The 27,821-nt window shown below is 38.2% G+C and overlaps 1 protein-coding gene across 1 annotated transcript in view; it reads left to right on the top strand.

Annotated features, from left to right (window-relative positions):
* LOC127651068 (rho family-interacting cell polarization regulator 2-like) overlaps positions 1-25,068 on the top strand; it is a 97,445-nt gene extending 72,377 nt beyond the window's left edge. Inside the window, 17 exon segments of the mRNA XM_052136774.1 lie at positions 5,619-5,768; positions 6,701-6,764; positions 7,400-7,443; positions 7,744-7,869; positions 8,049-8,197; positions 8,442-8,571; positions 11,643-12,129; positions 12,132-12,298; positions 14,395-14,567; positions 15,970-16,135; positions 16,294-16,426; positions 17,121-17,276; positions 18,178-18,351; positions 20,672-20,874; positions 21,077-21,160; positions 21,240-21,330; positions 22,134-25,068. Coding sequence (XP_051992734.1) covers positions 5,619-5,768; positions 6,701-6,764; positions 7,400-7,443; positions 7,744-7,869; positions 8,049-8,197; positions 8,442-8,571; positions 11,643-12,129; positions 12,132-12,298; positions 14,395-14,567; positions 15,970-16,135; positions 16,294-16,426; positions 17,121-17,276; positions 18,178-18,351; positions 20,672-20,874; positions 21,077-21,160; positions 21,240-21,330; positions 22,134-22,234 — 2,598 coding nt within the window. The 3' untranslated portion in view covers positions 22,235-25,068.
* Positions 25,069-27,821: the final 2,753 nt, after the last annotated feature.

Here is a 27,821-nt window from a genome sequence, read left to right on the forward strand (position 1 = left end):
TGCCTCCGAGAACAATTGCTATGGGCACAGCAGATGAGATGGCAATCAGTCATTGAGTGGACATGAATATTTAACTGAGGCAATACAAGACTGGCATAGTGTCAGCTGAAAGTGGATTGTAATGGCTCAATGCTTTTTTCTGCTTTGTCTATACTAAAAGGCTTCATAAACGCTGTTCAAACAAACACAAAGCTTTGCCAAACGCCCAAGCTGAAACCAACGGCTAACATGAGCCTGTTAGTCACGAGTCACTCCTGGATCGACTCATTCCATGTATGCCTTTTGGTAAATTTGGGAAGTCATTAAGGATTGGTCTGAAGACATTTGTGCAAGTGCCCTGTGAATAACACAGTAACACATTCCTACTTAATATGTGCATCATTTTAAAGGGTTTGACTCTAAAGCGGGTAACACACTGGACGTGTCAGGCAGAAAACATACGCTGTCCTAAAAAAACTAAACCATTGTTTTCAATTAATGGTTGTACACTGGTGCTGCTGTTTGGTGTCCATCGATGATGCCCAGCTACAACACCAGCTAAAAATACTGTTGCTTACATAGTTCTGTTAAATTCAACCCAAATCATTGTCATGGGACCTAGATTATTTACTTTAGCCATGGCTAGAAGATACATTGTGGATATGTGTATTTCATATAGCCTACACAATGTACGTTCATTATCAAGGATATGTTTTTGTGGTTTGACAGTTAAAAAAAAAAAGCCTATTTAAGACTACATGCAGAGAAAAACCTTGAAATGTAACTTGTGTGCACGGTGACTAGATTTATTATTTTGCACTTGCCACCTCTATGCACTCGACTGATGCATCCTATGTGCAATACCTGTACCTTGTCCTACCTATTACTTGATGTGGCGTGGTGCTTCTCATTTGATGTGCGACTCGCTTAAGGTTTAGAGAGAGCGAGAGAGGGTGGAAAATGGTCAGGACAGACAAAAAAAATTGACATAAATTGTAAGCGGACCTCAGGGGAACAATGAAATGATAAAATATGTATGATGTGACTCATTTAAATGTAAGACTGATAGCTAGAGTTGTTTTTCCTTGGGCTTATTTTCAAAATGCTGCTTATAAAAATTCACCCATCAGACCACACAATCATAAAACAGAATGAAGCAGGCTTTGGGCAGTCATGGTGATTCATTTCCCATGCTGCTTAGCTGCTATGGCAGATGAGAGGAGTCAGACAAGGGATTTTATGGAGCCAAATAAATGGGCAGCTGTTGTACCACAGCAGGGCTGCGATTGGTGAATGTGTGCATGTGTATGTGTGTGGTACGGGGGAGATAATTGTGTATGGTGGAGTTCTCCAGACTTGGGTTGGGTCTTTCCTCCCAGTGTAATTAATCCCACAGGACCACCGTCCAGACACTCTCTCCACACACACAAGCACACGCTTGCTTAACTATGTAAATTGGAACACACCATTGACATCTATTTAAAAATAATAATAATTATAATTAAAAACTATTATATACTACCTCGTAACATTACTTTATTTTCGTAATGCTACAACTTTAATCTCATATGTATATATTACTACTGAAATCTTGCATTATGACTTTAATCTCATAATTCTACAACTTTTTAATAATTTTGACTTTTTTCTATAAACTTTATGATTTTCTCATTTTAGGCCAATATTGAGATTATTCCTAAACATTTCAACTTTATTCTCACATTTCTTTATTCTCATAATTTTGATTTCTTAAAATATTACTACTTTAATCTCGCATTATGACTTCATTATAAAACTTTTTGACTTTGTTTTCGTAAAACGCCAATAATGAGATCATTCCCTAAACATTACGACATTATTCTCAAAACATAATGACTTTAATCTTGGAATACTACAACCTGAATCTCCATAATTGTGCAAGTTTATTCTCATATTTTTTAGTTTATTCCCAAAATAATACTATATTAATATTGTAATGATATTATCTTCAAGGTGTTCCAATTTTATTTTTTATTTTAACTGCTCTAAAATTCTCCACCGATAATTGAATCTTTCGAAAACGATGTCCATAAATGAATACTTTGGACAACATTGACATAAATGGAATAGTGTGGATGTAACCCTAAACCAACATCAAAATATTTTAAAAATACAAATATTTGCTTTATTTATTTAATATATTCCAAATTATTTTGCAATTGATGATGTCTTTAAAGGGATGTTTTGTAAAATTTAGCTCACTTTTGGGGACAATTTGGATACCAAACTAAAGCGAAGTATGCACGTGCAACGCACACACACGCACACACACACACACACACACACACACTCTGGCACAATACAGCTAACTGTTTCTCTAGTGTATGCCAATTATCATTAACCACCCCCACACATTGTAATAGATGCGTCAACATCCATCATACACACAGATAATATACCCCATCCACACACACAAATTGGGTTAGATTGTCCCATTTCTCCCCCTCTCCCTCTAATGAAAGACATAAAAGCAGCACATCAACGTTTCGCATCTCTTCGCTGCATGTGTTTGAATTTTTACTATTGATTTATCTTCTTGACATGTTTTGTTTCCCCTTGCTATACAAGAAGAATGTGTACATTTATATAGGGACGGTATTGTAAGGAATCAAAGAACACTTGCAGAAAAGAGCTTGAGTGAGCACATAGACGACGTAATCATGGCATCACAGCAGGGCTTCCTGCAGCTGTGTGGGAAACTAGTAAAAACCCTGAAATTGGTCAGCCTGCTAAACAAAAATAAGATACGTATTTCCAAAATATAATTTTTATTTTTTTAAATAACATGTATTACAATGGTATTTATAATATGATTTATTATGCATCTTTAAAGGTGAAGTGTGTAATTATGTAATCAACGGAATTGCAAAGATAATGAAAAACAGGTTTTCAAAAACACTTCCCATTGGTCAACACAGATAGTCCCGTCCAAAACTGATGCCATTAGTTGAGCCAATGTTGCTATGTCAGGCTGGTTGGGATGCTCAAACAAAAAGAGCAATGTTTTGAAAGCTTTTCAGGGGAATCTACATATGTGTGTGTGTGTGTGTGTGTGTGTGTGTGTGTGTGTGTGTCACCTTTAACTACACGTTGTCTAAGGATGCAACTAGCGATAATTTTGATAATCGATTAATCTAACGATTATTCGACTATTCTTTGATTATTGCAATGATTAATCATTAGCTCTTAACTGATTATTCATCTTGTGCCTAAATGGTTATATTACAAATGCTTACTAAAAATAAAGAGGAGAAAATCATCTTTTAAAAATACCTCTAAATAACATTCAATGAACTAAAGGGAAAAAAAATCTTTTTATTAAGTTTAATTCAGTAAAGAAATTCACTGCAAAAAATCCTATTGTTATAAAGTGTTTTTGTCTTGTTTTCCATTTTAAAATTGTCTAAAAATCCTTAAAACAAGATTAATTTACTTGAAGCAACGTATAAGATATTTAGATTTGCTTTGTATCTTAAGACAATGTATCTTAAATATACAGTAAGTGTATTTTTTTCACATGGTTATACTTCTGCAAGTGCAGTAAAGACAAAGTATATGTGTATTCAAGATCTATTCTCTAAAAGTTTAAATATCTTATATGCTGGTGAATGCATCTTTTTTTTTTTAAAGGATTTTTAGATATTTAAAAATATTTGTGCTTTAATATTACATTCAACATTCTCAGATAACAATTTTTTCTTCTGCAGTATAGCTGCTAAAGAAAATGTATGTTGTTTTAAAAGGAGTTTTAGATATTTTTATTGGAAAACAAGCCAAAAACAAAAACAAATACAACTTATTTTGTTGCTGTGTATAATGGGGTGAAGACTTTCCTCTCTCACCTTTGTTCACTTCTCTTCTTAATAAAGTTGCGTATCTAGCTGCATTAAGCATCCGCGTTTGAGGGATGAGTGTCTCCGCGTCAGAGTGTGCATCAGCCGGGTGCAGTTTCAAACTCTCCGCCTTTGATCACGCAACTCATAGAAGAGGCACTGACCGCACAGAGAAATGTCAGTTTCAGAGTTTGTTGTTATTTACATGATCTGCTTCTGTATTAGTTGAACTTTATTAAAACTATAACGCATGAAATATAACTGCATTTAATGCGGCAGCTCCAGCTCAACTTATTCCCCAACTTATATCAACTTATATATGTTAATCTGTATTTACTTAGTTTGTATTTTTGCATTATAATTCCCTCATACTTTTATCTACATGACCTGAAGCTGTTTAGAGTGCATCTGAACTGTGAGCTATTTTTTTCCTCTCCTCAGTCAGGCACAAACTGCTGTGCTGCTCTCATCGTTAGTTTAAAGTGATTTCATGTTACGTTAAATGAGATCAAACGACTATTCGCCAACAAAACTTTTTGTCGACAATTTTTTATTGTCGTGTTGTCGAGAACGTCAAAGTTTCAACCCTAATGTTGTCGAAGAACTGATTTAAGTTTCTTTTAACCTTTCAGTTTTTATTTTCTTAACAGTAAATGCTTAGTGGGCAAGAAAGGGGCTGTTGACACCAAGCATGTTTTAGTGTCCATCTGAGCGGTTTTTCAATTTTGTTCCTATGTAAACATGCGCTAGACAGATGTCTTACAGCATTCTGCCATGTCTTGCTGTTTTTTTCAGTGTCATGCAGGAAGGCCATGTTTTTTAGATGTCATGTTAAACAGAATTTCAGCTGTAAAAAATGCATCTCGAGACACCTTTGCTATGTTTGTTGGTGCTGCGTCTAGCTTTTATTAGCAAAAGAATTGCAAAAGCATTCGGTGTGCACGGCCCTAGTTGCTCAGTCCATGATTCAGACCAATATCTCTGATTCGTCAGTCAGTTTTACTGATTTATGAAAATGAAATGCACCATTTGAGCGATTTTTTTTTTTTTTTTTTTTTTTTTTTTTTTTTTTTCACGTATTGAACACAAAGCACGTGGTAATTTAATTGCATGTAGTCATTGAGCACAACAGCATAGTTGACACAACACAAAGCTAAAATATGTTTTATTGGTGCAGGAAACACAGAATCATGAAAGTCACTAGCTGCTGTCTCCATCTCTCTTCCTGTTTGTTCTATTTTTCTCTAGTTGCTCCTTTCAGCTCAGTTGTTCTGTCACTTGCAGTCCATCTCCTCACCCCCATTTGCCCCCTCTCTCTCTCTCTCTCTCTCTCTCTCTCTCTCTCTCTCTCCACCATTTGTGGGATTATTATAGCTAATTTGAGCCACCCAGTGTTCAGTGAGTTCAGTGAATGTGCTAAATGTGCATTTCCATGATAAAGGCTGTCGCTCCAAAGCCGCTCGTCCATCACAGAATGGACTTGTCCTGAGGGCCGTTGAGCCACATCATTGTGCATTCGCTGTTCAAATTCGTTTCTCAACACTGTACAGTATTCTTCTCCATTGTACTGCTGAAAGTTACAGTAGATTGTTAAAGCCACGTTTCAGGGCTAAATGGGGCACCCTGGGGTTCTGTTATAAAATATGCCAGCGCTTTAGACATCAAAGGTAGCATTTATGCAATCTTTATTGAGCGTTGCTATGTGTATATGTGTGCTGCTTTTGTGTAATAGAGTTCCCTGTGCCAATTCTATGTGTGTTTTCACAGGTTGATGAGCTGTATGAGGGATTTTGTATTCAAAGGCGGTTACGTGATGGAGCCAGTAAGATGAAACAGGCCTTCACTGCTTCACCCTCCACTAAAGGCACACGTGAGAGCCTGGCTGAGGTCAACCGCAGATATAAAGAGTATACAGAGGTACACCATATACCTTATGTCTGTCGATCTACCCGTTTCATTTTGGCTTCATTCACACAGTTGCAGGATATGAGTCCAGTTTGTAGTGCCAAGTAAGGCTATCTTTGTACAGTTTCTTTTTTTATTGAGTTCAAAATGGCTTCAATGGCATGACAGTGTACCATACAAAATTTCCAAAGCAATATGTTTATTAATAAATATGTTTTTTTTTTTTTTTATAATTTAAACAGCTGATGACCAGTTTTGCTCTTTAAAGGCAAAACGTGGTTAGGGCAAAGACAATACACAAGGGTAAAGTTTATCCACTGTCTTGCAAGCTGCTATATGTTAAAAAGTATATAGCAACCAGTGTTCTATGATGATCTTAAAACACGGCTCTCTGGAATACTCGATTCTGATTGGTCAATGGTGAAATCTAGTGGTCCGATATCTCCAAGTAACTACCACCCATCCACGTATCAGACCACTCATCCGGGTATTTGCAAGCCATCTTATTTGCTTCTAATCAGGATCCTGACATGAAGAGACAGTTCTGTTATGAAAAAAAAATGCCATTTTCAGGAGTCACAACTGAATTTTGAGTGCAAGTTTGGTTAGTTGCCATGCCATTTAACTTATGAAGTGATCTACTGTATTCCTGCCAACTTTCATTCATTTATACTATTATTTTACTACTTTGGCTGAAAATGGGCTATTGCCATTGCACCGTGTTCAATCCACTGTGGCAAATTGAGTCACACTTGTTAGTAAATATGGTTGTCAATCCCAAACACTTAACTGTGTGAATGTAGCTTCTGTATTTAATTCCTTAACTTTTCAGGACCATTTCTCAATAGAGTCTTTGGAAAATCAGTGATTGTGTTCAGGTCTTCAGAGTTTAAAGTGGAGGTAATATTTCTTTAGCTCGTAAATGTCTGTTCTTTTCAACTCAGAACATGAGCACTTTTGAGGGCGAGCTGGAGAACCTGCTGGGAGAGTTTCATATCAAAATGAAAGGTATTGGAGTTCTGTATGAATTCTCTTTGTTTTAATGTTTGTGTAAAAAACTAGGGCTGGCAATCGATTTCTAATCAAATTAATTACATGATTTGCTGATTAATCAACCAAATTAATCGCATATCAATATTTACTACAAAAGCCCCCCAAATTAATGTGATTTAGAAATTATTAAAGTAATTATAAATATTATAATTCAGACAACTTAAAAACATGACATTGTATACATATTTTGTGGCAACAGACAATTAAAACACTTAGACAATAAAATCATTTTTTTAGGATGATGTGCCAAGTTAAACGGAGTTTAAAACTTTGAAAAACAAGTCTTGAGATCCCAGCACGGTCCAGCAGTACAAAATGTGTATTGAAGTGTTTGCCTGTATAGGTGAAGCGCTAACTGCCCCCTACTTCATCAAGGTGGTACATCAAGCTTAAATTGCCCTGATAATAGGAACATTCCTTATTACATACATCGTACGCAAATTCGTAAATGTCGGGGCCATTAGTTAATCACACTAACTTTACACATTAAATTGACAGCCCTAGGAAAATCTATAAAAAACATTTTTATTGGATTTCATTAACTAACTCATACAAAAACAAACTTTTTCCCCCTGTGCTTCCCATCTCAGGATTGGCTGGCTTCGCCAGGCTTTGTTCCGGTGACCAGTATGAGGTGAGTTGTTTGGAAATTCTGGCTATTTGATCCAAAGCTTCATTAAAACGGTGCATTTTTCTTCCAGTAATAACGTCAAATGGATGCATCTTTCTTGTAGTAATTGTCTGCCGTACTTGAAGGACGTCAGTAATAACAGTTCTCCTAGTAACTTATTTTCTCTTTTGTTCCACAAGCATGTACACCCTTGCAAACCAATTAGATAGATTTTGTAAGACTGTATAAAACAAAAAACTGAAAGCATTCTTTTTTTACTGTTGTGGCACAATGATTAATGAGTTTGTTCTGTCCTCCTGGCAGATTTTCATGCGATATGGCAGACAGCGATGGAAACTGAAGGGGAAGATCGAAGCAAACTCCAAGCAGAGTTGGGATGGGGAGGAGATGATCTTTATGCCCCTCATCACAGACCTTATCAACATCAAGGTGGGCTGGAGTTCAGTCACAACACTGTCCACTTTACTTACACAAATGAGTCCCAATGTTAATTGTTTCTTAACTTTAACATTTGGTCTCTCCCAATCTTGAATATTTGGGTACATTCTTGATGACAAGATAAAACAATTATACCTATGAACTCTGATCTATCTTTATTTATCAATTAGGTGACAGAGTTAAAGGGGTTGGCCACTAACATCCTAGTGGGTAGTGTGATCTGTGAAACCAAGGACCTGTTCACCGCTATGCCTCAGGTGGTAGCTGTAGACGTCAATGACTTGGGAACCATTAAACTTAACCTAGAGGTTGCCTGGTTGTAAGTGACATTATGTAATACAATGAATTAAGAAGTGTGCTGTTTCAGCCGGTTTAGTCAAAGTTGATTTATAGTGATGATGTACACTGTCCTCTGCTGGTCAGTCAAGGAACTGATGTTGAATAACTGACTAAAATGCTGTTTAATGGCCACTTCACATACTTTAAAACACATTTTCCTATCTTGATAATAATTGTAGAGGTTATATGGTGTACATGAACAAATGTCTGACTTTTTCTTGCAGTCCATTTGATGTGGAGGATCTGACCCTGTCCTCAGGAAATGTGAGCAAAGCCACCGCCCTGCAGAGACGAGTGTCTGTGTACAGCCAAGGCACACCTGAGACACCCACTTTCCAGGACACCTCTTTCTTTGTGAGTGCCCATCAACAGAATCCAGTTCTTTTCTTGGCTAGAAGACAGGATTTGTTTACTTACTGAATTAATTAACTTTTTCTAGTGACACATTGGCATTCAGAAGGCCCAATACCAGATAGAGGACCTTCAAACACTGCATCCAATTTCACATATACTTAAAGGAATATTCAGGGTTCTATACAAGTTATGCTCAATCAACTGCATTTTTCGCATGATGTTGATTACTACAAAAATCCTTCCTTTTCTTATACATCAAAAATCGTGGTTACATTGAGGCACTTACAGTGGAAGTGAATGGGGCCAATCTGTAAACATTAAGAGGTTTTCATACCTGTAGCTCATTTGATTTGTTCTGAAACAGGGGCTAATACCCTACAATGTTGCATTTTCTCCTTGGTTGAGTTTGCACAAGGCAACATTTCAAAACGGACCAAAACTTTGTAAATAAAATGTGAGCATGCTGTCCCTTCATTGGCCAGAATATTTGTGCGCTGCTTCAGGATTTAGCTCATACAATTTCAAACCGATATACCGTATTTAATTTTTTTAATAAGTGTCCATTTATTTTATTATGTAATGAAGTATTGTGCCATGTCACACTGTCTGAATGTTTACAAAAATGTATACAATATTGTATTTCAGCTAGATCTGTTCTGTTACCCTGGGGGATTTTATTTACTGCACTTCCTGCTCTGTCCATGCAACTTTACAGCTCAAAAATCAAAATTATGCCACAAATACTTTTGGATCCTTACACACTTTCACAGACAAATTACACACAATCCACACCCTAACACCTCAGTATTAACCCAACCCTAACCCTATTGACCCCAGAGTAGCTGATCTGGATTCACTATGTACCATTTTGCTTGCAGCTTGCGTGTGAATGCTTGTGCCTAATCCACACTATTGTGTCTAACTGTAACCACCCTGTGCCACCTTGTCCATCATGGCTGCTACATGTGTATTGATGTAAAACAAGTGCCAGCCTCGGCGGTGGGATGGTCAGCGTCTTTCGTTCTTGCACACGCTCAGAGAGACGCTCATAGAGAAACTGAGACGTAGCCACTCTATTGGTGATCTAGCTGCACCTCGCTCAAGGTCCAGTTTGGAAGTCTTTGTGAGTCAGGTCACTGTGTGCCTTTCCATTCTGAGTGAGCGTTTGTGTGTGTGTGTGTGTTAGTGTGTAGACATTCCATTTTGCTTATTTTTCTTGATAGCATGTTGTGTTTTTATCATTACACATTACAGGTATTCACCCACCTCCTCACCTATTTATTCTCACTTCTGTACAAACACACACACATCTTGATTTCACTAAATTAGTAAGGATAGACTCAGACACATTACTTATCATACTGAGATAATGAATTTACTTTAACTTAGCTTTAAAAAATGTAATTGAGTTACAAAAGCTATATTAATGTTCCAACAATAAATAATTTCCATTAAACATGGATTGGATCTGTTAAACACATGACAGGCCAAAATTTGAAGAGAGCCACAATGAAAGCTAAATGCAAGGTCAAAATAAAGCCACAAGTGGGAATTATTTGGGGCCAAGCACATATGGAGGAAAAAATAAATAAAAAATCAGATTTGATAGAAAAGATGCTGTGGAACCCTAACTGCCTTAATCACAGCTGCACAAATAGGGTTTTCTTAAATCATAGCACCCCCTAGCATCAAACATTGATTACATTTTGCATGTGACCTCAGAATGTTGCCTTGAAGTTTTTGCTCATAAGATACAGGCAAATTAGTAATTATAGGCCACACCCATAAACTTATTTGCTAATATCTTCCGAACTACTTAATTCGGGGGCAGCTGTGGTTCAGGTGGTAGAGCGGGCTGGCCACTAATTGCAGGGTTGGTGGTTCGATTCCGGTCCCAGAGGACTCCACATGCCAAAGTGTCCTTGGGCAAGACACTGAACCCCAAGTTGCTCCCAATGGCAGGCTAGCGCCTTGCATTCCAGCTCTGCCATCATTTGTGTATGTGTGAATGAGTACACAGTGTAAAGCACTTTGAAAACCGCTACGGTTAAAAAAGTACTATATAAGTGCAGATCATTTAATGAATCAAAATTATTTTGATAATTTTTGTCATGTACACTTAATGATGTACACTTAATTCCATGTGAACTGAGGAAACGGCCTAGGAGGAGTTCGAAGAAGTGGTTGAAAAGTTTGCATGCGGAAATGGAAATCCATGTGACCATATGATTGGGGGAGGGCACTGAAGGATTTAAGAAGTTAAGAAAAATGAGTAAAAACACAAATTAGTTTATTATAGCACCACCGGTGAAAATGTTGGAGATATGTAGGTCGTGGCTCAAGGAATCGGGGGGGGGGGAATATTTTCAGAGTTGCAGAGATATAGTTGCAGAGAGGGGGTGGGGCCATCCTGCCAAGTTTGGTGACTTTTTCCCTTACGGTTTAGAAGAATCAGAAAATCAGTACAAAAACAATAGGATTCCAGCACCTTTGGTGCTTTGCTCCATAAAAATTAATAAATATGACATGACGATTGATGTGGGGGAAACGTTATTTTTGCATTTCTATTTTTGCAGTTCAAACATTTGACATATTATAAATATTACAAATTCATATTATGCATATTGCACATGCTTTTTCAGATTTTCTTCATTTTCATGCTTAAGACAGATTTGTTTGGTTAATTGGCCGTTAAATACTGGCTGATACATTGGTGCGTCCCCAATAAAAATGTGAGTTTTCTGGCTATCAGTCCATGTTTTATAAGCGTTGAGCTCATCGATATGCTTGCATACTCCTCATAGTTGAAAAACAAAAACTTTTAGCTGATATATAAATGTAAAATTTACAGTCGCAATTTCTTTTTACAATAGTTAATTTGAAAAATTGCATTTATCCAATCATTTCATAAGGTCTTTAATTCCTCTCTTACTCTTTAGTGTGTTGCAGTGAAATCTTTAGGACCAGAAATGTTGCACGCATCTTTAGTCAACTGAAACTACAGAAACAATATTTGAGTCAATATTTACCTTCCTTTTTGTTATCTTGTTTTTTCTCTTTTCGTCACATAGTCCACTTTACCTGATGACGTCTTTGAAAACGAAGGTTGTGATGTCGCTGAGTGCAAACACCTGTCTTTCAGCTTCTCAGACACATCCACCTCAAGCCCCGCCCCTATCCATTCAAACCCTGAGATCACTGTCACGCCCCCTGAGACAGACCCGCGTTCTGAGCAGAGTCCCACCTCTGAGAATCCGCTTCAGGAAGAGGGTGGTGAGGAAGCAGAAGAGAGCTGCTGCATGAGTGCCAATGTGGCCAGTGCCAGTGATGCAGACCTGGAGTGGGATCCGGTTGAGGGTCAGGGCCTTGTCACAGGCTCCGGAGCCATCTCTCTGTGCTGTGAGAGTCAGCTATCTGCTTTGGGACCAGAGAATGTGGTGTTCCTGGAGCCCAACGTGCCCGATGAAGCCTTGGAGCTGAAGCCAGTGGAGCTGGATGGGGAGGAAGGCAGTCTGACCAGGCAGCTGGTGAGGAGGCTGACCTCGTCTGACATACTACCGAGACTGGAGCTCTGAGCTGGGCCGGAGAGGGCAGCAGGGCTTTCCTGGAGAACAACCTGGAGGAGGCCATTCAATCCCTGCTCCTGCGGCTGGAGAGCTTGGGCCAGCGCTGTGGGGAGCTCCAGGACTTGGAGCAGGAGGTTATGAGGCTTGAAGACCTGCTCAAAGTGAGTAATGGCCCGGGTATACGGTTTGTGCGTTCACTGAGATTTTCAGAGGGGTGAAAGGTGATAATGATCAGTTAGAACTCATTATTTTAAGAGATTCTTATCAGAAATCAGATTGGAACGACCATAATTCATGGTTTGCTCCCTTCAAAGTGCCCTGAATGGGCATGATCAGCAGCAGTTAGAACACAGACAGACACGCTGAAATGTTGTAAAGGGAGGGTGCGTTTTCGTTTGAAAAAGTCTGATGAAAGTCTGAAGTGCAGAATGAGTCATAAAATTGTTTGAGCCATTTGGTTGAAGAGAAACTGCAGATTTTAAATGCTAATATCTTCGGAAAACACATTTTGTCAATGTTTAGATGTGCACTAGCAATATAGATGACCTTTTAAAGCCAATAGATATAGATGAAAAGCAGCAAAACTTTCATTTTGATTTCACGGGATCTTTAAACTTTTGTTAATTTCCATTTACTTTTCAAGGCCTGGAAAACACAATTATTGAAATTCAATGGAATTTCCAGGGTTTCCATGACTGGGAACCCTGTCTACAATTTTTGATTTATTTAAACGCAATATGGAGGAGAACTGGTGTTGATTACATATAGTTACGTAGAGCCTGGCCATTATGGGATTTTTGAGACCGATACTGATATCTATTTTAAGGGAAATTCACAGATTACCGATATTGTGGCCGATATAGTTAACTTTTGAGCTGGAATAAAAACAGACCTTTTTTATGTGGATTGTTCACCTGTTTTGCACCAATATGACTATGCAAAGATACTCAGAAGGCTGCTTTCTTAAACTTTAAAATTTTATCAAAGAATATTTTACATTATTATTATTATTATTATTATTATTATTATTATACATTGTCAACAAATTCTAGAAATGAACACTGAGATAATAAAAATAAAATAAATAGCTAAATAAACATCAGTATTACTGTTTAGTATCAGTCAAATGTTGACTATTTTAATACAGTCAATTAGGGGCAGGTTGTAAAACAAGAAGCATTTACACCTCCCAAGTCAAGATATAAACAGCGGCAGCGGTGTTACACCAGATTCTGCTATACAAGTTCAGGGGAAATTTTCAACGGTGTAAAACCACACTTTTAAATATTACATTTTGTAAATGCAATGACTGGAATTGTTCGGTTGAAGGGGGTACCAAACTGTGAATCCTGAACAAAACAGTTTGGTGAATACATGTTTACTTTACACATTAACTTCCACTCAGCTGACAAGGTATGAAAGTAGCTACATGGTTCGCTAGTTAGCTATAAGCTTGTTGTCACAGAGAGTAAAAGATGGACCAGCATTGCTTCTCACCAACTAGGTAACAGCGTAGCGTGAAATCAATACAATCCACAACCGCACCATTGGCTGCTGAGCTGCAAAAAGATGCTCTGATGTTTACCTTTCAATCTGCTACACTATCAACTGCACTGGCAAACTATAGCTGGCTAACATAGCAAACAGATGTGATAAACATGAGTGACATTGTTGTCAGGGACAGAGTTAACATTATATTAGTTATATTGAAAAGGGAAAATGATGGGGTCATTGTTTATTAACTTTCCAGTATTTATTTCACAAATGAGTTAGCAACTTACCGCGAAGACACGGCTTGAGTCCACCCTGTTTTCAGAGCCACCCTCAGCTCAGTTCTGTAAACAATGGAGTCGGAGCACGCTCTGCTGGATAAACTACGTAATGAAATTCTAAAGCATTGTTTTCTGAATTGTATGTTATGAATAAAAATTTTCATATCTGCACATATTGGTAGAATATACGCAAAGACCAATATACTGGTGAAAGGCTAATATCGGCTCTACATGCAGTATATTTTGATGATAAACTTCAAGTGGTACTTGAACTGACGAAAGTACTTTGTAAACAAAGAGCTGGCTGGAACTACAGAACAGCGTAAAGGTAGACAAGTGGGTGCAGGAGGACTGAAAAATTAGTTTTTTGGATGGATAAATTGTCCACTTAAACCCATTGGTCTCGAACAAGGAACTTATAACGTGAATGGCCAGAGTGTGTGGGGTCATTATAATGTCCTCACCACATACATGTCTCTCCTCAGTGTCGGGCGCCTGCCCATAGGAGTCGTTCATCAAGTCTCAGTTTGACTGTGGAGAGCGCTCTGGAAAGCTTCGACTTCCTCAACACCTCCGACTTTGATGACGATGACACTGGAGATGATGCTGGCACCCTCTCACGATCGGTCTTCTTTGACATGGAGTCAGAGAGAATCGGGTGGGTTGAACTTTACACCCTTTGACCTATTTGCAGGATTTGCGATTAACGGAATACATGTGATGGGATTTAAAATACAAAATATAAGTATTGGGATGCAGGTACATTCAAAAATTATTTTGATTACTGAAGAGATTACTTTGCATTTTAGTGTCATTTGTTTCATTTAATATTTAGTCGTTTCAGATGGAAAACATTTATACATATAAATGATGTGATCCAAAGTGCATTTGAACAGCGGTGAAACACTTTCTTATGATGTTTTACATTCATACGAGCAGACAGAGAAGTACGTTTGGAGCAGAAGAAATGGAAATAAACCTTGTGTACAAAATGCTATTTCTGGCCATTTTACATGCACATGTTACCAGGCACGATCATAAATTCATGTTGGATTATAATTTCCTTTTTCTAGTAAGACATTTGATATTAGGGCAAAAATCTTATTCTTGATAATAATTTTTGTATTGTTTTCCTGTAAAAATATCTAAAAATCCTTAAAACAAGATCTGTTTTAATTTATCTTGTTTTAGAAACAACACTGCATAAGATATTTATGTTTTTTCAGAGAATGTATTTTTAACATGTGTATTTTGTCTTACTGTACTGGCAGAGTTTTTATAGTCAAAACAAGTGCAAATATCTACCAGTGCTGAAGAAAAAATCCAAAATATTTAGAATATGTTACTAACCTTGAGTAATCTAATGGAATACATTATAAATTACATTTTACTGCATGTATTCTGTAATCTGTAGTGGGATACATTTCAGAAGTAACCCTCTGAACTGTCTATGCGCACTGTTCCAAACAGATAACATAAAAGGTGCACTCAGTAACTTTTTGTCTTTGTCATCTTGGACATACATTGACACCTAGTGGCTTGGATGCAACATCATTTAAAATCAATAGGTTTTCGTTTCAAATGCCATTATAGAAATTTTGTTTTCAGTCATCAATGATTAATTTAATCTTAAGAGTGAAAGTGTCAAATAACAGGATGGTTACTGAGATTAAGCGAGTAGTATTCAGCTGGTCATGTGATTTATAAAGTGGCAGCCCCCATGTACAGACCCTCTCCATGTAGAATAAAACAGCTTTTAAAGGTTACTGATATGACTGGAGTCGTCATCTTAATGTGAGTGGTCATGATTTTCTACATATCCTACAAAATTACAATTCATGTCTTTTAGGTGTTAAACTTATTTAATGAGAAAAAAAATTACTGAGAGCACCTTTAAATACATGAAAGTTCATGATTGCTGGTTTTATAGATGGACATCACAGTGATGGACAGTTTAACAAAATCTGGAATGTACAGTATTTCTACATTTGGCCTCTGGGAACGTTATTGTGTTTTGTAGCGCCCTCTGGTGGTGACTGTTTATCTTATGCGTCCAACAGGCCAGGCCAGCATCCAGAAGCAAGAGGCCACCTGAGTGAAGCCCTAACAGAGGACACCGGTGTGGGGAACAGTGTGGCTGGCAGTCCCTTGCCTCTCACCACAGGAAATGAGAACCTAGACGTGGCAATCATTATTCATCTACAATACTGCAATCATCTCATTCAGGTGCTGCTTTATTTACATCATCTACATCTTCCTTTCCTCCTCCCTCTTTGTATCTCAGACAAACTCTGTAATATGCGCTTTCTTTGCTTGTTTGTTTAGGAGTATTATTGCATATTTTTGCATTAAACAACTAAAGTTTCTCTGTGTTTGGGATGTAGTTGTTGAACTCTGGAGGAAGCTCATCGCAGCATAAGGCATACTTGCACAAATTGGCTACCCAAACACTCCTATTGGAGGAGCTCAGTGAGAAAAACTTTGAAAGATCAGGCAGCTTTACCACAGCATCTGATGGTTAGTACATCCTAGTATTTGCTTTTATACACACATTAAGTTTCATCAGCTTGGACTCATTTTGACTTATATTTACTTTCATATAGCTTTTTAAAAATATGTTTTTAAAACATAGTATTTTTGTCCAAAAGATAAAAATAAATTTCAGAACAAGTTATGTGGTGCTACCATGGTAGTAGTGATAGATATTATCAGATAATGTTTTGTTTTAAATTATGTGGGATATGCTTGAACATATTATAGCAATATAACGTATAATATTAAAAGTGCACTTTTTTGAAGGATGGCTTACACTGACACCTAGTGGCCTGGAAGCTGCATCATTCAAACGCAGTAGTTTTCAGTTACCAATGTCAGTGGAAAAATTCACTGTAAGCCATGATGAATTTACTCCATGAATCAAAGTGTCCAATAAATGGGCAGTTACTTAGATTAAGCGAGTAGTATGCAACTGGTCAAGTGATGCTGACATGGTAGCCCCCATGAGGGCACCTCAGCCCCATGTAGAATAAAATAGCTTTTATAAGGTAACTGATAGTCCTCAACCCACATGAGTGGTCCTAATTTCTTACACATGTTTCAAAATTACTATTAATTTCTTTAGATGTAAAAGTTTTATATGAGGAAAACAATTACTGAGTGCACCATTAAAGCACTCTGTTGATGCTCCCACGTGTCTTGGTATGTTTAACAGTGCTGCCTGGATTAGCGGAGCAGCCGTTGCTGATGTCTCTGTGGTCAGACTGCAGTAGTGGCTTGTTCCATACTACACTGGACCAAGTTTTTAAACACATGCATCTCAGCTTTGCCTTACCACTGCAAGAGATTCTCCCTCATTCACCAGACTCAGGTAGAGCCTATAACCAGTTTGCATTGAGTTTTTATTGTAACCTCGGTCTTACCCTTATATTTAGATATCACACTGACTGTAATGGATGCCCCATTCTATTTTGCACTGCACGTGCTGGCACTACTACTGGTAACAAGACAAATAAACGGTTTAGAACATTCACTTCAACACAAGAAGTTTCAATGCAGCACGACATTGCTTTCATCCAGTGTAGACGGGGTGTTAAGCCAAATATACAAATTTATACATTTGATTGCATTAGATATCGTTAGAAAAAAATAATAATGCAAGTAAGATTAATCAATAAGAAGTACCTTGGTAAACATATGAGAATGTAATGTCAGAAATGACTAATTAAGGTGAAGTTAGTCCTGAAAATAACTCTAGCATTATTTGTTTGCTGATGCCACTTAGTTTGATATTGCATTATTTAATGGAATGTCATTAATACATAAATATGCTGTTTTTTCGTGCAACCAGCACAAACACAATAATTTACCATTATGGCTTCTCTAAAACTTTCTGTCTCTCACTACTGCTCTAACTACATCAACACCCACAATGAGAGCAGCTGACCGCGAGCTCTTTTGTTTGCCTCGCCCTACGTCATATGACGCGTTGAAAGCGGGAAAGGCGTATTCCAGAGCCTAGCACATTTTCATCAAAATCTCTACATCAAATGAGATTTCATTAGTAATTTCTACATATGTGTTTTTAAAAGACCTCTGCAGACAATATAAAGTATTAATTCAGTTATAAATTCAACCTGCATGTTGCTCTTTAAGTGTCCAAATTTACTGGACCTAATTAGATATTCGTATAAGCTGTTTGTTTAAATAGTAATGATTTTAGTTTGATTGTAGTAGGTCCATTTATATTCATCGTCTTTGTTTATATGCAGTGATAAGGATGGTGGTTAATGAGATGGTGGACAGGAGCGATCTGGCCTCATCCCCGTGTCCATCACCATCCTCTCTGTCACAGGATGTACTTACCGTGTTTCAGTTCCACAGCTACATGGTTGAACACAATATCACAGACATGGAGCAACACCTGCTGAATTTAGCCAAAGAGGGTAAGATACATTTTTGTTGAACTGAATGTGGCATTTTGGCATAAGTCTCTGCTTTTATAGATCAAGAATCATTTTCATAACAAGGACCACTTGGTGGGTAGAGACGGAGCTGGGACAACTGTTGCATATTGTATAAAATGAAGTGCTGCATTTTATGCCTAAAAGAACGTGTAAGGTTAGCTACCATATTATTGTATGTACATACTTTATGATGTTTGTATTGCAAGGCTACTGAAATAATCATGAAATAATGTACAGCAGGGGTCTCAAACTTTCCTGACATGAAGTGACATTTTTCATTTTCCTTGTCAATCACTGTCCTATACCCCCTCTTTAATAAAAATAAAAAGACCGTTAGATAGATAGACAGACAGACCCTGTCCATGCAGAATAAATGTTTTTTATAAGGTTGCTAATATGGAGTCTTCATCTCATGTGAGTGATCAATTTTATAATATATTTAAAAATTAAATTAAAACTTTACACTGAGGAAAAACAATGACTGAGTGCACCTTTAATGATGTTGTTATGAGCCACCATTTTGTGTGTGTGTGTGTATGTGTATGTGAATGTGAATGTGTGAGTGTGAGTGTAATGTTAAGGTCCGTGTATGCCAGTTGGATAATCCCAGCGGTAACTTTATTTACAACCGGCAATTAGGCTATTGTTCTGAAAGCAAAACGCAACTAATAATAAAAGAAACTGTAGGCAGTCGTATGCTCAACCACGCAATACGACCAACGCAAAGCAGACACGTCTACTCACTCGACCCTCTAATGCAGCGCTGCTGAACCTGATGTTTGTCGCACTTTGATAGTGATGAGCATGGTCGTTTGAATGGTTTGTCCGCGCTGCACGCTTCTGTTGACTTGCTCAGTTTAGTCACACTTTAATAGTGTTTAGTTCCAGTCAGTTCATAACTAAATACAACAGGATGCGTGAATATGAGCAAGTATTAAAGAAAGGAGAAGATTTGACTTGTAGGTGTGTGGAACTTCAACATTTTGATAAAAAAAATTACATAAACTTATCTCTAGCTATCATTACAAGTGCCAATGGTGGATCAAACAATATTTTGCTGACCCCTATTGAAGACCCTTGTTATAGATTATTAGCATCTTTTTATATCATTTAATATAGTATTTTTTAATAAGGATGTCGATTTAACGTGTTAAATCAGCATGATTGATTATACAAACAAACACTTTTGAAAGAATTAACCCAATTAGTCGTGCCCCCAGACCGTTACAAGGAATATTTATACTAGGTAGATGATATATCGTGCCGATAGTTGCAGAGTTTAAAAAAATATATAAAATAATCCTCTGTGGCCTGTGTTGGAGTCTACAGTTTACAACTTGGCTCAACAGTTTAACAGCTGCCTGTAGAAGTTAAATAAAAACAATCACTGACACTTTGTGGGGATTTGCTGTATCTAAATCTTTCATCATTGACAATATTCATCCATATTTTTATCCTCCCCACCTCATTTTGTCATTTTGATTAGAAAATTAAGATTAAGATAACCTTGAGATTGCCTGCAATGACAACAAGCTCAGTCCGATGATGCTGTGACACACCGCCCCAGACCATGACGGACCCCGTCAGCTTCCATGGTCCAGCGGAGGTGGGTTTGTGCCCATAGGCGACGTTGTTGCCGGTGATGTCTGGTTAGGACCTGCCTTAAAACAGGCCTACAAGGCCTCAGTCCAGCCTCTCTCAACCTATTGTGGACAGTCGGAGCACTGATGGAGGGATTGTGCATTCCTGGTGTAACTCGGGCAGTTGTTGTTGCCATTCCGTACCTGTCCCGCAGGTGTGATATTCGGATGTACCAATCCTGTGCAGGTGTTGTTAGATGTGGTCTGCCACTGCAAGGACGATCAGCTGTCCTATATGTCTCCCTGTAGCGCTGTCTTAGGCATCTCACAGAACGGACATTGCTGTGTATTGCCCTGGCCACATCTGCAGTCCTCATGCCTCCATGCAGCATGCCTAAGGCACATTCACACAGATGAGCAAGGACCCTGGGCATCTTTCTTTTGGTGTTTTTCAGAGTCAGTAGAAAGGTCTCTTTAGTGTCCTAAGTTTTTATAACTGTGACCTTATTTGCCTACCGTCTGTAAGCTGTTAGTGTCTTAACAACCGTTCCACAGGTGCATGTTAATTAATTGTTTATGGTTCATTGAACAAGCATGGAAAACATTGTTTAAACCCTTTACAATAAAGATCTGTACATTTATTAGGATTTTTACAAAATTATCTTTAAAATACAGCGTCCTGAAAAATAGATCTTTATCATTTTTTGTGTCCAAACCAGTCATGTTTGCAGAAGCGCTCAGCTGTGGTGATACAGATTGTTCTCTAAAAGAGCTACAAGACATCTCCATCACCTCTCTCCAGCCCCGCCCTCAAACCCTGTGGGCTGTGGCCGGACTGCTGACCTCTGATGACCCTGACCTGAGCAAGGCTGCTACAGCCTTCCTGTCCTCTGCTGCCTCACACAAGCCCTTCAGGTCAAAGGTCAGTCTTATTGGACACTTTTCCAGAATACACTGATGCTGGTTGACACTGAAGTTTGATTTCATGTAAATCCACACTGTAACAGTATGCACAGAATGCATGTATAAACCTCTGCTGTCTATACCTGCAAACAATTGTTTGGGGACACCTGGAAAAAAAAATCTAAAAGTTAACATAATTCTATGTGTATGTATATTGACAGGCTGTGGATTGTTACACACAAGCCTTATCAGAAGCAGGGTTATACCCACCAAGAACCACATGTGCTGCTCTAAGTTGCCTACAGGTCAGTTTAACGCCTTGATTAGATCGTAGAACATGACTGTGATTACTGTTGCAAAACATTTCTGTCTTCATTTCTTCAGGCTGTGGAGAGCATTGATGCTGTGGTGTCACTGTGTGACTCAGCAGATGAAGAACTCCACCAAGTTGCCATAGAAACCCTCCTCACTTTTGGTAATACAGTCATTCTAAGCCAATACAAATGATACATGCAGTGCACTAACTATTAGTCAGAGGTGGAGCATATTGAAGGCCTTTTTATTTTTAAAGGCACTAGCCTGTAGTTTATGTCACAGCCCTGACAAACAATGTTAAAGGGATAGTTCACCCAAAAATGTTAATTCTCTCATCATTTACTCACCCTCGTGCCATCCCAGATGCGTATGACTTTCTTCTGCAGAACACAAATGAAGATTTTTAGAAGAATATTTCAGCTCTGTAGGTCCTCACAATGCAAGTGAATTGTGATCAGAAATATAGTTCCAAAAATTTAAAACTAAAGCACCACATGTGAATTTCAGATGTAAAAGTGGTCCGACAAAGTTCTGATCACCATTCACTTGCATTGTATGAACCTACGGAGATGAAATATTCTTTTAAAAACCTTTATTTATTATCTGCAGAAGAAAGAAAGTCTTAAGCATCTAGGAGGCCATGAGGGTGAGTAAATGATGAGAGTATTGGTGAACTATCCCTTTAATGTTGTTTTTAGGGGCTGTGACATGAACTACAAGCTAGTGCCTTTAAAAAGCCAGATTAATTTTCACATGACCAAGTTTTGAATGGAATGCATCTCAAACCAACTCCAGAGGTCTAAGTGATCGAATTTATATCAGAAAAAACCACATGAAGTGACCAAGTGAAAATCCCCCTAAGGATGTTGATCCAGGAAAACATCCTGATTGAGAAAAAACAAATTCATAGAATCTATAAAGGTTGCTGTTTCTTACAGAACTTGTGTTTGTTTCTGTTCTCAGGTGAAGAAGGGCGACTGGCATACGAGCAGCTGGACACAGTGCCGAGAGAGATGGTGCGGCTGGGAACTCGCCGTGGTAATGCCGTCACCACTACATTTTAGAAAAAGTAGTTCACACAGGAACCCGTTTCTACTGTCATCCCGACTTCACCTGTTATTATCCGTGACCCAGAACACTTAACTCACAAACGGAAAAGTGACAAAGGGCTTGAGACTTCTCCTTTGATTCAGACCCATATCATGAAAGCGGTTATGAGTAATTGTTGCTGATTTAACAATTAAGGCATTTATTTAGTTGTCTACAAATTTGCAAATATCAGTAAACTGCACTGTCAGAGGCATGTAAATAGTCAGGCTATCTGTTTATCAGAGCTGCAAAGCTCATTTTAATTTTATCCTGGGATTTTATTTTCCCCCTCTATATGTGCTGTTCAGTTTCAGGGATATACAGGACAGTTTTGATGCTCACCGTTAGACTCTGTTTGCATTTTTGCCTGGACAGAGTGATATTTCTGCCTAATGTGGAAAGATCTGAGTGTACTGTTCAAACCCCTAATTTTCCCTTTTCTTTGCTGGTCATTTGGACTGCTGAATGATCATTGTGGACTGTGGACCACTGACTTATAGACTGCTCCATGCCTTTCACTTGTCAGTGACAAATATGTCCATAAATGGAACTGTGAGGAGCATAAAGTGACCTGCCACTTGTGACATAGGAAGCAGGGTGGCTGGACAACACCCCAGATTGTACTGAATCCATTGAATTAACAAGGTATTAATGCCTGGGTACATGGGATCTTGCATCTAAGGGCTCGAGGACAGACTGGGCCCTTGCAGAGTATCTGAAAATGCACTTTTTAATGCTATATTCAGTCAGAGAGGATGTGACGCATTACTGTGAATTTTGGTTCATGCATAAATGAAGACTGGAAGTACAGTGCTCTATGATCTAATTTGCTTCTGTGCCTATTGTTACTGTACTACTGATTCATGTGACTATAATGAGTAATATTTCTTTAATTTCTTTTTCCATCCCTTCTTTATAAACGGTAAGACGCTGATATTTTTTGCTCTTTTTAATAATGATAACAGATTGTATTAAAGGTGTACTACAGACTTATTTGTTTTTGGTCTGTTCACAATATGATTAAGTTTGGTGCATCAGAATTTGGTCTTGTTGAGAGAGTGTGACTCTGATAGCAAGGTTTTTTTTTTTTTTTTACATATAGAAAGAAGTTGTATTGATCGATATCATGTTTAATGTGTATTTGCTGAGATTTCCACATGTGAAAGTTATACAGTATTTGTGTTCAAGGAAAAAAATCGAAAAATGTCTTTTCAGTATGCTTATTGGCATGAAAAATGAGAGAACGCTCTTTGCTAACAGAACGCTTGCCTTGCTCTGTGCCGTTTACACAGCCAGTGTCAATATTTAAAACTTGCAAATGTGAATTCCTGTTTATATGGCTGCAATTAAAATGTAATTTTGTAGATTGCCCTATTGTAAGAATTGTCAATGTGACCGATGTTCACAATAAACATTTTTTTTTACCACTTTAAGAATTTTACCAAAGTAGGGCTTTAAATCCATTTAACAAAAGAGCACATACGTATTAGAAGAATGTACTGAGTAGATACAAGTTACTGGAACTATATGCATTAAAAGCACAACTTTTTTTGGTAAGATTGTTTCTTAACATGTTAAACATGTTATCTGGCATCTACTAAAGAATGTCCTAAAGCCATAATGATACAAAAGCAAATTTACATGGATCCGCCACAACATTAAAACCACCTGCCTAATATTGTGTAGGTCCCCCTCGTGCGGCAAAACAGCACCAACCCGCATCTCAGAATAGCATTCTGATATGATATTCTTCTCACCAAAATTGTAAAGAGTTGTTATCTGAGTTACCGTAGACTTTGTCAGTTTGAACCATTCTCTGTTGACCTCTCTCATCAATGAGGCGTTTCCGTCCGCAGAACTGATGCTTACTGGATGTTTTTGGCACCATTCTGAGTAAATTGTAGAGACTGTTGTGTGTGAAAATCCCAGGAGATCAGCAGTTACAGAAATACTCAAACCAGCCCGTCTGGCACCAACAATCATCCATGCGAATATTTAATCAGCCAGTCGTGTGGCAGCAGTGCATACAATCATGCAGATATGTCAGGAGCTTCAGTTAATGTTCACATGAACCATCAGAATAGGGAAAAATGTGATCTCAATGATTTGGACCGAGGCATGATTGTTGGTGCCAGATGGGCTGGCTTCAGTATTTCTGTAACTGCTGATCTCCTGGGATGTTTTGGCAGCATGAGGGGGACCTATACAATATTAGGTAGGTGGTTTTAATGTTGTGGCTGATCCGTGTATATTCAAGGCTGGTTTGTTTTTTTCTACTTATCAGCATTGTCTATAACAGAATTTAAAAATAAAAGTTTTTGTTTAATGTATTTAGTCACTGAAATTATAACATAGCTTTGGCTATATTTTCCACTTGCTTTGCGAGTTTGTCTAATTACCACCGTTGCAGTATTTGGACTCTGGGCATTGCTAATAACTCAAATGAATTTATTTGCACAGAAGCATCAAATGAAAAGGTAATATTAAAATGTTTTGCCTTTTATTCATCTCAGAAAAAAGCTATGTGATATTAAACTGCATTTTAATGTTGTCACAAACCTCATTAGAAATATAAATCAATGTTTCTTGATAGGAATTAGGAAAGTTATTACTATGGTGTGTGAGTGTGTGGCAGTAAGTACTGTTGATGGCTTGAGCACACAGCTTGCTGTTGCAATCATTTTAACCACTTCTGTTTTAAATGAATACACATGCACAATTTCACTTGATGTCATAATGAATTTGCTAATGTTCCCTCACTGTTTTATTTTTTAGTTTAGTTTACTGTATTTTCTCTGTCTGCTGAAAGTGGCAATAAAATTTATTTTTGCATAATTATCAGATTTTGCTTTTTTTTTTCTTTCTTTTTTTTTTTACCTTTTCACAGATTTACCGTAGTAATAGTTTATATGGATATTATTGCCACAGTACAATTGTGCTGATAAATACAATTTTCTTGTTAAAAATGGCAATGTTTCTGAACCTCATCGTACAGTTTTTGATGTTTACAAAGCCTTGCCTGAAAGTTTAAAAGTTTTAAAAGCATAAAGTTTGAAGGTTTAAAAGACCTTACAATTAAGACAAGATAGCTAGATTGATAGACTGTCAGACACACAGACAGATGCGTGTCTGACAGAAAGTCAGACACACATACAGATAGTCGGATAGACAGATAGTTAGTTAGACAGACACACAACAACAACAGCCATTCGCCACTAAGTGGCGGTGACGTCACCACAATGCTTGTGGCATGTAGGGTTGCAACGATATGAGATTTTAACGGTATGATAACGGTCTCAGAAAATATCAAGGTATACGGTATTACACAATTAGCCTACTATTATCAGTGAGAACAGAAGGGTTATTTTATTTATCTATTTATTTTTGAGCAAACACTTTATTATAATTGAAACTTGAAACCCTTTATTTTATTATGTGAAATAAGAAAGCTAACAGAATTATAATAAACGATTATAAACATGATAAAACATAGCATGTAACTATAACATGTTATTTAACTAAAGCATGTTAGTTTACATGTTAGTATACTAAATGAAAAATAGTAAAAAGTAATGTCCTATGATTATTAACAGTTAACATATACTGCTCCTGTCTGTAACTTGAACTCAGTGGTTCTCAACTGGTTTTGCTTCAGGACAGATTTTACATTGGAAATCAAGTGTCGACGTGCCATAGATTAAACATAACCTGTATTTAATGTATTCTGGGTTGCATTTCCTTTTATGTTACATAGTTTTGTTCATGGTTTTCCAGTACAAGGACATGCATCAAGTTACATTATTTTTGTTGATGATGTCAACAACAAAATCTACAGGAAGTTTTCTCTCCCCCTTTTAAAAATTGAAGAGCATATTTACTTATATGAGACCATTATTATCCCATTTGTTACCTAATATTACATATTTATACACGTTACACAGAAGGAAAGGCTCCTCATTACCATGGTTAGGTCAGTCTTAAATAATAGTAATAATAAACTAATGTATTTATGAAAAATAAATACTAGCTGAAACACATCTTGAATCTTTAACTACAACTGCCATTGTTGATATAAAATGAGATCTAATAGATTCTACCTTTAAATTAATTAATAAGAAACTTTAACATTTTGTCAAAATATAATAGTTACTTTTACTCATGTAAAATCCTGAAACAAATTTGTAAAGGTGATGGTGTTTAATTTTGTATTTATTAATGTTTTTGGCGCAAAACACAGTGTTGCTCTTTTCCTCCTCAATGCTGTTTGGCATGTCAGGGCTGCTACTGTTTGAGAGGTTAGAATTGACAATCTCCATAACACTTTAAACTAGAAAACTCTCACTAGAATTGAAACTGGTCACATCAGTTTTGATGTCTGCGCTCCGCTGGTACCAGTCAGTGGTAAGTCCACTCAGCTCCATATCCTCCTGCACCACACCACTCCAGCCCCCCCCCCCCCCAAACCGGCCAAACAAAAGCTGTTTAGGCATGCGGTGGCGGCCGGAGGAGCCCACTGAAGGGACCCCGTCCAGATCATTCAAGGATTTGTGAGCTCCTCACACAACCCAGCCTGGCCAAACCCAGGATGGACCGCAGGCACACCAGCCATGCTCCATCAATGGGGCCCATGCCTCACCAGCATAGAGAAGGGAGGGAATGACAGCGGCCGTGAAGACCCGAAGCTTCGTGTGGAGTGACAGACCTGGTAGCTTCCACATAGCGTTTCCCAACCAATTAAAAGATAATGCCGCTCAACTGATTCGGAGTGAGATCTCTGATGTCAAACCAGAGCCAGTCATGAGCACACTGCCCAGATATGGGAAACTATCCACTCTCTCCACAACCGCTCCATCACCAATTGGAAGCTGGTGGGGGTGGAGTGTCCAATGGCACAAAGTACCCAGGCAGATGCTTAGTTTTGGTGGGGCTGACGGTAAGGCCCCACCTCTTAGTGGCAAGTTCCAGGTTCAGCAGCAGCACCCACAACTCCTCCCCCGAGTTAGCAGCAACTACCGAAGGCATGAAGAACTACCCAGAGCCCAGGCCTACTTATGGTATCATAGGCCTTGACCAGGTCAATAAAGCAGAGATGTAGGTCTTTTTGGAATTCCCTACACCTCTGCTGTAGCAGGCGGACAGAAACGGAGGTCCGGACCGTGCACCCAAAGCAGCCACTGCAGCTGCATGGGCCACAGTCCCAAACCCAACCCATTCACCCCGACACCTGCAGGACCGGGGGACGATGCCAAACCCAGTCGCAGGCAATGATGAATTTCTCGTCTGCAGCTTTCATCAGTTAGCTGAGACCATGCCACTAAGGGCTTGAATGGGGACCTGGGTGTACACCCACCACCAGAGTGGAAGAATGGGAGGTGCATCTTACAGATGACAAGTCGAAGGCTTGAGGCCAGACCAGCTCCAATGCAGGTCCTGTGCCAAGGACATGTGCCCGCAGCTGCTGCTCCGTCACTACAGGTGAAACTCGAAAAATTAGAATATCGTGCAAAAGTTCATTAATTTCAGTAATTCAACTTAAAAGGTGAAACTAATATATTATATAGA

The sequence above is a fragment of the Xyrauchen texanus genome, chromosome 10 (assembly GCF_025860055.1).
Source record: "Xyrauchen texanus isolate HMW12.3.18 chromosome 10, RBS_HiC_50CHRs, whole genome shotgun sequence".
Taxonomy (NCBI): Eukaryota; Metazoa; Chordata; class Actinopteri; order Cypriniformes; family Catostomidae; genus Xyrauchen; species Xyrauchen texanus.